At 43.6% G+C, this 12194-nt stretch overlaps 1 protein-coding gene across 1 annotated transcript in view; it reads right to left on the bottom strand.

The window, feature by feature from the left end:
• The window catches only part of DNAH3 (dynein axonemal heavy chain 3), a 210881-nt gene that overhangs the window by 8281 nt on the left and 190406 nt on the right, over nucleotides 1-12194 (bottom strand). The window contains exons 55-58 of the mRNA XM_030884374.2: nucleotides 5701-5817; nucleotides 4123-4277; nucleotides 3115-3282; nucleotides 1208-1350 (exon numbers count right to left, since the gene is read on the bottom strand). Of these exons, the coding sequence (XP_030740234.2) occupies nucleotides 1208-1350; nucleotides 3115-3282; nucleotides 4123-4277; nucleotides 5701-5817 (583 nt within the window). The remainder of the gene's footprint in view (nucleotides 1-1207; nucleotides 1351-3114; nucleotides 3283-4122; nucleotides 4278-5700; nucleotides 5818-12194) is intronic.

Below are 12194 nucleotides of genomic sequence, written 5' to 3'. Positions count from 1 at the left end.
ATTTGGCCATTTGGTCTCCTATATTTATTTAGCATAATACTCAAGGGTAGTATTGTTTACTTTACAAGCCAATCTATTATTTGGATGAGAGGTTATCTTTGACCTTCGGGAATGGCTTCAGCTGCAAGTTCACAGGGTATCTTAGAGAGATAACCTTGGGGATTCCTCTAGTTTATATGACTCCTTAAGATTGACCTTTTTTTTTTAGGAATTTGAGTTTTGTTCTCCATTCTATGTAGGCTCTTTGGCTTGCATCTCTGGTTAGGACAGTGAAGCGTGGTGGCCAGCCACCATCTAGTTCTTCTGGCTCCAGGCTAGATGAGGCTTTGGTTCTGTCTTTCCGTGCTACAGAATAAGCCTAAAACTAGGAAAGCCACGAAGTTCTAGCCGAGGTGTCCCTACACTGAGCAATGATCCCATGAAGCCAAATGGAAATAGCAAAACACAGAGGATCTAGTAGAGCAAGAACTTGCGGAAGTGATGACCTCCAGCCCTAGCCCTAACCCTAAGGCATTTGACAGCTGAATCCACTTTGAGTCTCCGTTTCCTCATTTGAACAAGACCGTCTTGGGGACCCTCTTAGTTCTGTCTAGCGAAATAAGATCAAAATGACTCCACTACAATCTATGCTGTAGTAACTGAGGGAGAAATGAGGAAAAGCTAGAATAGAAGACTTGAGACACTTAGTCCCACAGCTAACCCACAAAACCCTTTCAGTCCTCTATGGCAGAGGCAACGGGGAGAAATCCTCTCTATTTTCATCTTTATTTTGCATATTGGCTAAGTGCATTGGTTCTGAATCAGACTACCTAGGTTGAAACGCCTTTCTGCCTTTGCACGACTGTGTGACTTTGGGCAAGTTATTTAACCACTTGGTTTCAGTTTTTTAATGTGTATGATGGTGGTAGTGGGAGGACTGGTAACTGTTCATATTTCAAAAGATTGTGCAGTGTGAGATAGCATACATAGTGCTTGGAAACACATGGCACTAAGGTTTCACTGAAAGTGGCTCGAACGATTATTTCTATTGTATTATTGTTTGCCAGTGTGGGAAAGAATGAACAGCAGTGATTCACCACCCCCACCCCCATCTGCTGGGGATGGCCCTATGTAATGGAGCAAACCCCTTCCTTGACACAGTAATCACTTGCGTGTCTACCTCTGCTGCCCATTAATTAGATGGGGCCCTCACGAGTATCCAGCCCACCTGTTGAATCTGATGAGCTCCTGCCTCAGGACGGTGTTCATTGACTCCTCATAGACCACCGGGTACAGCTTCATGACCACTTCCAGGTCAAAGTCCATTGGAAGCTTAGAAAGTATGTCCTGAGCCAGCTCCTCCACCACTTCCTTGATGTTGAGAGCAGGGAGAAGAGCGTGAGAAAGGAAACCCTCAGGTGGCAGCAGACACCCCCTATCCCTGCCTGCCGTGGAGAGATCATCCCTTAGCCCAGGCAGCACAAAGGCAGAGCACAGAGATCCCTGTCCTCACGCCTGGAGCAACACTGTGGGTTAGGCAGGGGGCTTCCTGCTCATGCAGGGGCCCTTCAAGGCACTGCTAAACCTGGCAGAACTCTGCATGTGGGAACCGCCCACAACCTCCCCAACTCCTAGCACAGACGGAACTCGGTGCCCAGTGACACGAAGGCAGAGGCCAGGCTATTCTTCAGCACGGAAGCAAGAAAAGCCCCAGGCGCTGGACTCCACGTGGGTAGGGCGGCAGGCAAGTTTGGGGATGAGAAAGAACAGGGACATGTGGGAGAATGGGTGAGTGCTGCCATTCTGTGCTCGGTGCTTCTGGAGCCTCCCCTGCCCCCCCCCCCCCCCCATGGGGGAATTTCCACCGTCAACTGAGTCACACCAGTCCGGCTGGTTTAACCTTCATCCCTTTGACTATCTGTGGCACTATGAACCAAAGCAAGGAACCAAGGAGGTAAATCCAGTACCGAGATGGGCTGGAGCGAGTGGGTGTGGCTTGAAAGGGAGATGGAAGTGAATGGGGTAAACTGAGAATCAGGAGGCACTGCTCTTTTGGGGCTGGCTCTGCATGTGATGTTATGAACCAATTAAACTGGGTCACTTATTCTCCCAGGTGTTTGCCCCCTTCTAGTTTGTTGGCTGAGCAGGTTAGACTAGGTCAGTGTTTGACAAAGTGTGGACTGGTTCCACTAGAGGTACCGGAAATGGTTGTAGGTGGTTCAAGGATGTTGAATCACATGGTGAAAGAAGTTTCTCCTGTTCCAAGTTTTGGCCACCTTTTTCCTTTCAGTCCTCTCAAGAGTTCTCCAACCATTTCTCAGTTAAGAGCCCTATAACACTAGCTGAAACCCAAAATCCACTCTGTGGGCAAAAGACGAGGCTTTCTGCTCTCATAGACTTAAAGCTTCAGAAGCCTACAGAGTCACTAGAATTCGGGATTTATTCAACGGAAGTGAGTTTTTAGTTTGTTTGCTTGTTCTGCTAACACTTGCTAAGCTTCCCCTTGGAACAATAAGAGACCAAGACCTCAGCTCAGAGGCTTCAGCCTGGAGCCTCACTAGGGGAGAAATGAATAACTGTTCCATGTTCATTTTCCTTTGTGGCTATTATGACTGTCTAGATTGGTTTTCCACTTTACGACAGTGCTGTCTATTTCATTTATAGGTAAATGTCTTTAAGCAACATAGCTACTTTTTAAAATATTATGTAGATGTAGTATAGGAATATATGGATTAGCCAAAACCATGAAGGTTGTATAAGAAGAGCTGAAATTTTGGAAACAAGAGTCTGAATCTGCAAACTTCCCACCCCTGCCCTTTGGAAAATTAGGATGAATGCCAAGGAGGCGCTCTCCTCAGCAGCCCTGCCTTCCAAGTCCTGGATTGCCACCCCACCCCCACCCCTCCCACCCCTCACCCCCCATACACCTGGAATCTCCACAATGGCACTGGTTTGATCCCACCTTCCCCCGTCAGCACTGCATTTAAAGACTGAGCAGCAAGAGCAAATCACTTTCCTTGGGGGCTCTGCCAGGACTCTCTTTCTCTGCCTTCTGGATCATCACCCGCAATCCTCTATGCCCATAGAAAGCTGCTGGGAAACAGAGTTCTGCCTCTTGCCCCTAAGTCCGGTTACCTGAGAAGACTTGCCACTCCCTGCTGACTGCCTAGGGAGGGTCAGCAGCACCCCCTGAAACAGCTGGTTGGTTTCTTGGTTGTCCTTGGTGATGTCAGCATTTTCATGGAGACCAAACACTTCTGGGTGAGAGGTGATGGGGAGGCCCCTAAGATACTCGATGTAGGACTGCAAAGAAAACCTCCAGTTGACATAAAGGTGGGTTCCCTGGGATCTTACAAATAATTCAGAGCTTGCCTGGGCCCAAACCAAGCAGGAATATATTGTTTCTATAGCCCAACTCTTTCCCGGAATCCCTCCCTCCCATTTAAGCTGGGGGAAGCTATTCCAGGCTCTTCTTCAGATAGTTTACTGGGCAGTGGATGTGAAGGCAGATGGGGCTGAGTAGCTATCTTCTTTCCAATCCTGTATCTTCCCTGCTCAGGAGTCCTGACTTTGGAATTAGACAGAACTGGGTCTGGATCCTAGCTCCCTCGCAAACTATGTATCCTTGAGCTAGTCACCCAATGCCTCTGAAATCCCAGTTTCCTTATCTGTAAATGGGAAGATTACAAAGGAATAAGGCTTTGGCACACAACAGGTGCTCAATAAAAGTTAGCTCCTTTCATTTATCTTTTACATCTTTTTTTTTACTCTGCCCATTCTCATTCCCATCCAGTTTTTCTTTCTCTTATTTTTCTACCTTCTGAAGCTTTGTTTTTAAGTAGCAGAAGGTTTGGGCTTAACCATTCTTCCCTGTTCTTTCAGATGAACCCCATAATTTGAAAACCTTTGTCTACCAAATACTCAGCATTAATTACAGAATATGCATAATGACAGTCTCTTTTATAGACTTTTTGAAATATTATAAATCAGTTATGGATCCAAGTCAGAGTCCACAGAGGCTGGCTTGGCTACACTTGGCCAAGACTACCCCTGACTTTCCTGGGCTACATTGTAGCCCCAACTCTACCGAGACTATGGAACCCCTCCTTGAAGATAGAGAGGCCATCTTCCCCAACCCCTCACCTGATAGTTGCCGTGGGGAGGGATATAGTAAATGTTTCCAGGTGCGAGACTGTAGTTGTCCTTCTCAATTTCCTTGCAGTAGAACGTGGACAGAAGAGACATCAGAAGACGCCTGTCTTTGTCATCAGTGACTCTGCCTCCATAATTACATTCCCCTGCGGAGGGCCAGCAGAGGTAGACGTTGAGTACAGAGAAGGTCATCATGAACTTGGTCTTTAAACTGAAACAGGGAATGCCTCTTACTAGGGAGATCTGCTGGGACACAGGATTGCTGAAACAAACCATCCTCAGTTTACAATGTTTTACTTTGGTATTATGATCGCTACAAAATAATGCATGCTAACTATATTAGAAATTAGATGCACCAAAAGGAACAAATACAATTGCAAATAATTCTGCTGTCCTCCTTCTTGTTTCATATTACAGTTTCTACACCTAAGTTAATACGTCTCTCTAGTTACATATTTTTCTCTACCTTCCCTTTCATATCTCGTCACCATCAAAGAACTGTGTCTTTCTGTGTATAAGCCTGTTCTTGACTTTCTAAATTAGTGGTCACATACAATATTTGTCCTCTTGTGACTCATTTATTTCACTCAGCATAATGTCCTCCAGGTGTATCTGTGTTATGAGATGCTTGGTGGATTTCTTGTTATTTTTTAACATTACATAGCACCCCTTTGTGTGTATACTATAGTTTGCTTATCCATCATCTACTGATGGGCACTTAGGTTTACATCTTTTTGCTATTTTAAATAATGCTGTTATTGAACACAGGTGTGCACATATCTACCATTGTGTGCACAGGGACCATGTTTTAGACATTCTTTTCTACTCTGGACTCTGGTGCCCTGGTGGCATAGTGGTGAAGTGCTCAGCTGCTGTTAATAGAAAGGTGAGAGGTTTGGACTCCCCAAACACTTTTCTAGAGAAGGATGGAGCAGTCCACTTCTGCACAGATTACAGTCTTGGAAACCCTATGGGGTAGTTCCATGCTGTCTTATGAGGTTGCTATGATTTGGAAGAGAGTAGAAGGCAATGGGCTTCTACTGCATACTAGCACATATTAGGTAACTAATAAATGCTTGCTGGTGGGTTGTTGTAACTCACTCAACACAGCAAGTCCTGGTTCAACCTCAAGGTCCTATCTGCTGGCCAATGTTGTCTTCCTCTTGCTTATTGTGACCTCTCCCCCACTTTCTTTACTTGGTCAAACTCCCAGTCATTCCTTAAAATCCCTTTGGTCTGCCTTCAGGGAGATTTCCATGGTCCTCATTGTCCCTCCCCTACTTCTCTCCAGAGACTTAGTCACTGTGCTACCTTTCCTCTTTTCAGCGTTTCTCTTGTTGAGCTTATCACTGCGTTCTCACTTTCTCTCTTTGTATTTGTATCTCCCTTTCTACACTGTGAGACACTTGAAGGTATGGGGTCTATCTTAGTGACCGTGCTGTTTCACCATCTCGAGCATCGTGATTAGTACTTAGTAAAAACTCAATGTTCACTGATTGAATGAGGAAATAAATGAATGGTGATCAGAGCAAATGAGCAGGACCATAGAGCATGATGTTGGTGTGTTACCTGTCAGGTAGATCAGAGCATCAAATGGCACCTCCTTGTATTCATTCAGAAACATCTGCGTCTGCCGCATACTGATCCTCAAGTCAGATTCATTGAACTCATAAGGAATATTCCAACCTGCATAAGGTAGAGAGGGGGGAGGCTTTAGTGCCAAGAGCTCTTAATTTCCACTCAGAAACTGAGCCTGTGAAGTTAACCATTGTTATGGCTCAAAGAGCTCATTCAGCCTGTGAACATCAAGCCGAGAGAGAAGTATTATTAGCCTTGGCATTTACTGGCAACATGGGAGCCATTCTGCTTGCGAAAATATTCATTCTAAATCAATTTCCTTATGGCTCTCGCCATTTGTTAAAGAAGATGTTAACATTCTGAGATCTTGGAATGAGAATAATTCACCCTGGCTGGAATACCGTGGTAGCTCACCGAGGTCCAAAAATAACACACAAACAGGGCTAGAGAGCAGTGTCCAAGATTGGGCAACAGAACTGTTAGCTTTAAGAACTCCCCATCTCAAACTCATCAGATAACTGAATGGCCAGCCTTAAATTGTCACTTAAAAAATCATTTTATTGGGGGCTCATACAGCTCTTAACACAATCCATATATACATCCATTGTGTCCAGCACATTTGTACATGGTTGCCATTATCATTTTCAAAACATTTTCTTTGTTTTACTTGAGCCCTTGGTATCAGCTCATTCCCCCTCCCCACACCCCCATGAACCCTTTTAAAAATTATTATTTTTTCATGTCTTACACTGACTGATGTCTCCCTTCACCTACTTTTCTGTTGTCGGTTCCCTTGGAGGGGTTATATGTAGATCATTGTGATTGGTTCCCCCTTTCTCCCCCCACCTTCCCCTTACCCTCTTTGTATTGCTACTTTCATTATTGGTCCTGAGGGGTTTATCTGTCCTGGATTCCCTGTGTTGTGAGCTCTTATCTGTACCAGTGTACATGCTCTGGTCTAGCCAGATTTGTAAGGTAGAATTGGGGTCATGATAGTGGAGGGGTGGGGGGGGGGGGGTTAGAAGCATTAAAGAACTGGAGGAAAGTTGTGTGTTTCACATTGTCATTTCTATTTCCACGAATAGTGACTGCCTGGGTGGCACAAATAATTAAGCCTTCAATTACTAGCTGAAAGGTTGGTGGTTCGGAACTGCCCAGAGGTGCCTAGAGAGACAGGCCTGGTCACCTGCTTCTGAAAGCTCACAGTCGTGAAAACCCTACGTAGTCATTCTGCTCTTACACATGGGGTTACCAAGGGTTGGGACGGACCCATTGACCACTAACAACAGCGCTCGACTACTATCCAACAGCGCTTGACTACTATCCAAGAGGTTGGCAGTTTGAACCGTTCAGAGGCATCTTGGAAGAAAGATCTGATCTACTTCAAACGGTCCCAGCCTTGAAAACCCAATGGGTCACATTTCTCGATGGCGACTGGTATCCCCAAGGGTATCCTGGTAAATGTCTTCTGGGGCCAACAAATGACACAAATGTGTGAATTGGGGCTGGTAGAAGATAACAGGGTTTGTAGGATCTATGCTCTATGGAGGAGTTTACTTTCTTGCTAGACATGCACATGCACATTAAAATAATAAAATGTGAGTGCTAGTCAGTGGGTTACAAGCCAAATTCTTGTGCTGAACTTTGGAAGTCTGGCATGCAGTGAAGAGTGGTGGTTGAGTAATGTGAGGTCTACAATCAAGAGGCCATGGGGATTTCATCCTTGGCTTTTTTGCCCTCTTAGCCCTCAGTGAAGAGAGTCAGGTTGTCTCGGGATCTAACGGGCTAGGGGACTGAGGGTAGTGGGAAGAAGAGATCAGTCAGAGGCAAGCACTAAGGAGACAAAGAATCTCCTTATCTAGCCCAAAGAGCAGCTGAAAAGACTGTTGGGTGGGCCCTTGCAAGGCTATGAAAAGAAGTACAGGCAGTCATGAGTGAGAAAAAGGTCATCCAGCCATACAACTTGAATGAGACGGGCTTTTTTTTTTTGAGACGGGCTTTTTATTTAGCAATTTGATGATCTGCTGTCAAAGATGATTAAATTGTGGCTAAATTAGGCCAGGATTGTTACCTTAATAAAGACATTTGTTCCCTCACCCCCTTTGGTCTTTTTTTAAATTTTTGAACAGTTTTATTGGTATAATTTTTTTCTGCACATACTTTACATAGCATATACTTTAATAGTTTAATTGCTTAATCATATTGAGGAGAATTGTACATTCATTACCATATCAATTTTAGAACATTCCCACTCCCCCATGGTTAAATCACCTTTAAAATGAATTCCAAAAAAATAAATAAATGAGTTGTGCAATCACAGTCAGCTTTAGTACCCTCTCCCGCTCCTGTCTTCATTTCCTACTCCTGAAATCCCCCTTCCCTCCCTATCACCCACTCCCACCCTTGCATCCCTGATCAACCCCTGTATCAGTTATTATCACTCTGCATCCACTCCTCCAGTGGCTCACAAATTGGGAAACCCTACAGAAACAATATAAACCAAATTCAAAATAAGGTGGTAAGGAAAAATAATAATATAAAGACTAAAATACAAATAATGAGTAAGAAAGAAAAGATCCTCATCAACATTCCAAAAGCTAGAGAAGAAATTTCTGTCATGAAACAAGTAAGAAATACTGCACCCGGACCAAATTCAGCTTAGCTCTATAGGGATGTCAACTAGCCAAGCACTGAGTTTGATCCAGCATAATCAAGATTACAATGGTCTCTGCCTGGCAGCAAGGTTGTTCAAGACTCTTGCCTGTGGCTAGAATGGATCTGCCAGTGGCTCAGTTTGACTATATACTCTGCAGATGGGTTTTGGGCTCCCACTGTCCTCAATAGCCTTCTCTAATTGGGTGTTCATAATTTTAGCTCTAATACCTTTCTCTTTGTCATATTCTAATTTTTTAATTGTCATCTTTGGATCACACATCTTCTTCTGCGTGGATTTAGTTGATTCCTTGCTTAGATCACTGCTTGTTTAAATATACACCTTTAAGACCCCAGACACTATTTTGATTGCTACCTGGGCACTATCTACTTTCTTCACCACATTTGCTGCACCATCCTTATCTTCAGTGATCCTTCCATGAAGGTGAGTATCAAGCAGGGCCATATTGTATTATAACTAAGTGTTCTTCAATTGGGTTAAGTAGGAGCCCAGACTCCATCTGCTTTTCCATGGGGTTTGCATGTCTCAGGTTTACTTTGGCGGGTCTGATAGGACAAAATCACAAGCTGTGTTAGTCCGGGTTGACTAGAGAAACAAATTCATAGACACTCATATGTGTATAAGAGAGAGCTTTATATCAAAGAGTAATTCTATATTAAGAAAACATTCCAGCCCAGTCCAGATCAAGTCCATAAGTCCAATATTAGCCCACATGTCCAATATCAGTCTATAAATTCCTCTTCAGACTCATGCAACGCATGCAGTGGAAGATCACAGGCCAGTGGGTGGAAAGTCTTATGGATCCAGTGGCAGTGGAAGCATCTCAGTGCTGGTGGTGGTCTCTGTGTGGTTCTTCCAGCTCCAGGGCTCTGGTTCCATCAGCGTAGCTCCAAGTGTCTTATCAACAGGAAGATGAAACAGAGAGTGTGGGTCTGGTCTCCAGTGAGCTATTTATCTTCATAGCGCCTCCAATTGAGGTCATCAAGCTGCAACCTGATTGACAGGCTAAAATCCACCCCATCATTCTTAATAGCCTCAAGTTGACACCAGATTATGTAACTACCACACAAGCCTGTAATATTAACTGCATCCTATAATATTAGCAGCCCTAAGCCAATCAGCAACCAAAGGACTGGAATACACACACCCAAAAAGAGAAGAAAGAAAATTGCTAAAAAGCAAGCTACAAGCAAGAAAGCAAAACTCCATTAAAAACAAAGAAGCAGAGCATTGTCAATCACCCTTCTGGGGTATATGCTTATTTCAATATTAGCAGCATCAATTTCCCAATGACCCGGCACTCCAAACACTGTCGGTATGAGGGGTCTATGCGAGTACTGTTTCATCTTGAGCTGCAACCCAACTGAGTTTTACTCCTCCACAGTTCGATGACTCATTTGATTGTGCTCTGTTGACCCCAAGTATGGGGGTTGATGCCAGGGGGGATCTTCCTAGCTAACTCCCCCAAGTGTAGATTCCTGTTCAATGGATCCCAAACCTGTTGAGTCACTGCAGGGTGGGTACTGCGGCACTACATGCATGATGATCCTGGGTCTCCTCCCATCACCCACCCACCAAGCCGGGGTTCCCCACAAAGTCCCATGACTACCACTTCCACAATCCTGGGGTGACCACATTCTGCTTCCTATTCCACTCAAGTACCCCAGCCCTCAGTCCAAGGGTTCAGGCAGCTTCGAGGTAAGATTCAGTTCATTCAGCAGGGCCTCTATGTTAAGTCCTTCTGGTGTAGCCCACGCGTTGTGCCCTGCTGCCTGCTAGGTGAGCTGCATGATTGTCCATGGTGTGGTGCACTGAAGGTTGGGAGACATTTAATTTTTTCAAGAAGCAGTATAGATAAATGTCCCAGGGGTGGTATTTCTTTCTTTCTTTTTTTTTTTTTGAAGTTGAGAAAGATTTTATTGAGGGAAAGAACTCCCAGGACGGAGGGGAGAGCAGAGAAAGGGACAGGAGCATCTTGAGCCCCCGGGCGGGTTCTGTGACCCAACAAGTTAGGTCAGGGAAATTGCCTCTTTCTTTCTTTTGCTGAGCACTTTATCCATTTATTATTTTTTCTTTCTTTCATTTTCACACACATGTAAAAGCTACCACTCCTCAGGGGGATGAACAGCAGAAAAGTGGGTGAAAGGAGACAGTGGATGGTGTAAGATATGAAAATAATAAAAATTTATAATTTATCAAGCGTTCACAAGGGTGGGAGGCATGGAAGTGGGGGAGGGGAGAAGATCTGATACCAAGGGCCTAAGTAGAAAGAAAATATTTTGAAAATGATTATGGCAACATATATACAAATGTGCTTGATACCATTGATGTATGGATTGTTATAAGAGCTGTAAGAGCCCCCAATAAAATGATGTATGTATTAAAAAAACCAACTACCTAAACATGTTATAAATTATCTGGTGACAACTCCCTAGAGAATGGTCATGTTGCCTAAGACATAAGTACAATACAAAACAATTTGCCAAAGGGTACCCTTTCCCTGCTTCCACTGTCTCATGACTGCATTTCTTTGGTCATGAGGAGATCTTTAATGTTGGAGCATCACCGCTTTCCCTGATATTGACAATGACCAGGTTATAGGATTATCAGCCACCCCTCTTCTGTCAGTTTGTCTACTGTGTGGCTTGCATACTGCTGGAAGCTTTGCCACTAGTATTTCAAAAGCCAGTAGGGTCATTCATGGCGGACACATCTCAGTAGATGCTCCAGACTAAGGCAGACTAGGAAGAAGGACTTGGAGGTCTACTTGTGAGAATATTGGCCAGTAAAAACGAATAGCATGGAATATATACTGCTGGAAGATGGGCCACTCAAACTACGACTAGGGGAGAGTTGTCTCCTCAAAATGCAGTTGACCTTAATGAGTGAATAGAGTACAGTTTTTAGGACCTTCATTTGCGGATGGGGTAAGACTCAAAGCGAGAAGAAATAACTGAATATTTATTAATAATCAGAATGTGGAATGTACAAAGTCTGAATTTAGGAAAAATGGAAGGTGTAAAAATGAAATGATTAGAATGCAAGAGTTGAAACAAAGAAAAGGAATTGGTAGCTAGCTAGAAAATATAGCCTTGGTGATAGAAACTATGTCAAAGATCACATGATACAATTTTGTAAAACCAATGAGTTATTCGTGGCAAAGACCACTTTTCGACTACACACATGCACCTCCCTGGATGGAATATACAAAAATCAAACAGATGATGAAGAAGCTCAATATTATCAGTCAGAACAATGCTAACTATGAAACAAGTTATCAATTGTTCTTATGCAAGGTCAAGTGGAAGCTGAATAAAATTTAAACCAGTTCACATGAACCAAAAGACAACCTTGCGTATATTCCACTTGGATTTCGAGACCTTCTCAAGAACAGACTTGATGCATTGCACAATAGTGGCTGAGGATCAGAAGAATTATAATATGACATTAAGGACATCACACTTGAAGACGGGACAGGAAAAGGTCATTAAAAAGAAAGAACAAGACCAAATTGAATGTCAGAAAGGACTGATACTTTCTTTGGAATGTTGAGTAGCTAAAGCATAATGGGAGGAAATGATGGAGTAAAGGAGCTGACATAAGATTTCAAAGGGAGCTTAAGAAAATAACTTAAAGAATTATAATGAACCCGTAGTTAGCAAAACAAAAGGGAAGAATATGCTGGCATTTCTCAAACTTAAGAACTGAAGGAAGTGAAATCTCAAGTGTCCGGACAACAGAAAAGTGGGTGAAGGGAGCCGTCGGACAGTATAAGATATGACAAAATAATAATTTATAAATTATCAAGGGT

This window comes from Echinops telfairi, unplaced genomic scaffold (assembly GCF_000313985.2).
Source record: "Echinops telfairi isolate 266 unplaced genomic scaffold, ASM31398v2 ScPeMD7_5;HRSCAF=22, whole genome shotgun sequence".
Lineage (NCBI taxonomy): Eukaryota > Metazoa > Chordata > Mammalia > Afrosoricida > Tenrecidae > Echinops > Echinops telfairi.
The sequence above is the reverse complement of the archived record's forward strand: the minus strand, read 5'-3'. Positions and strand labels throughout refer to the sequence as shown.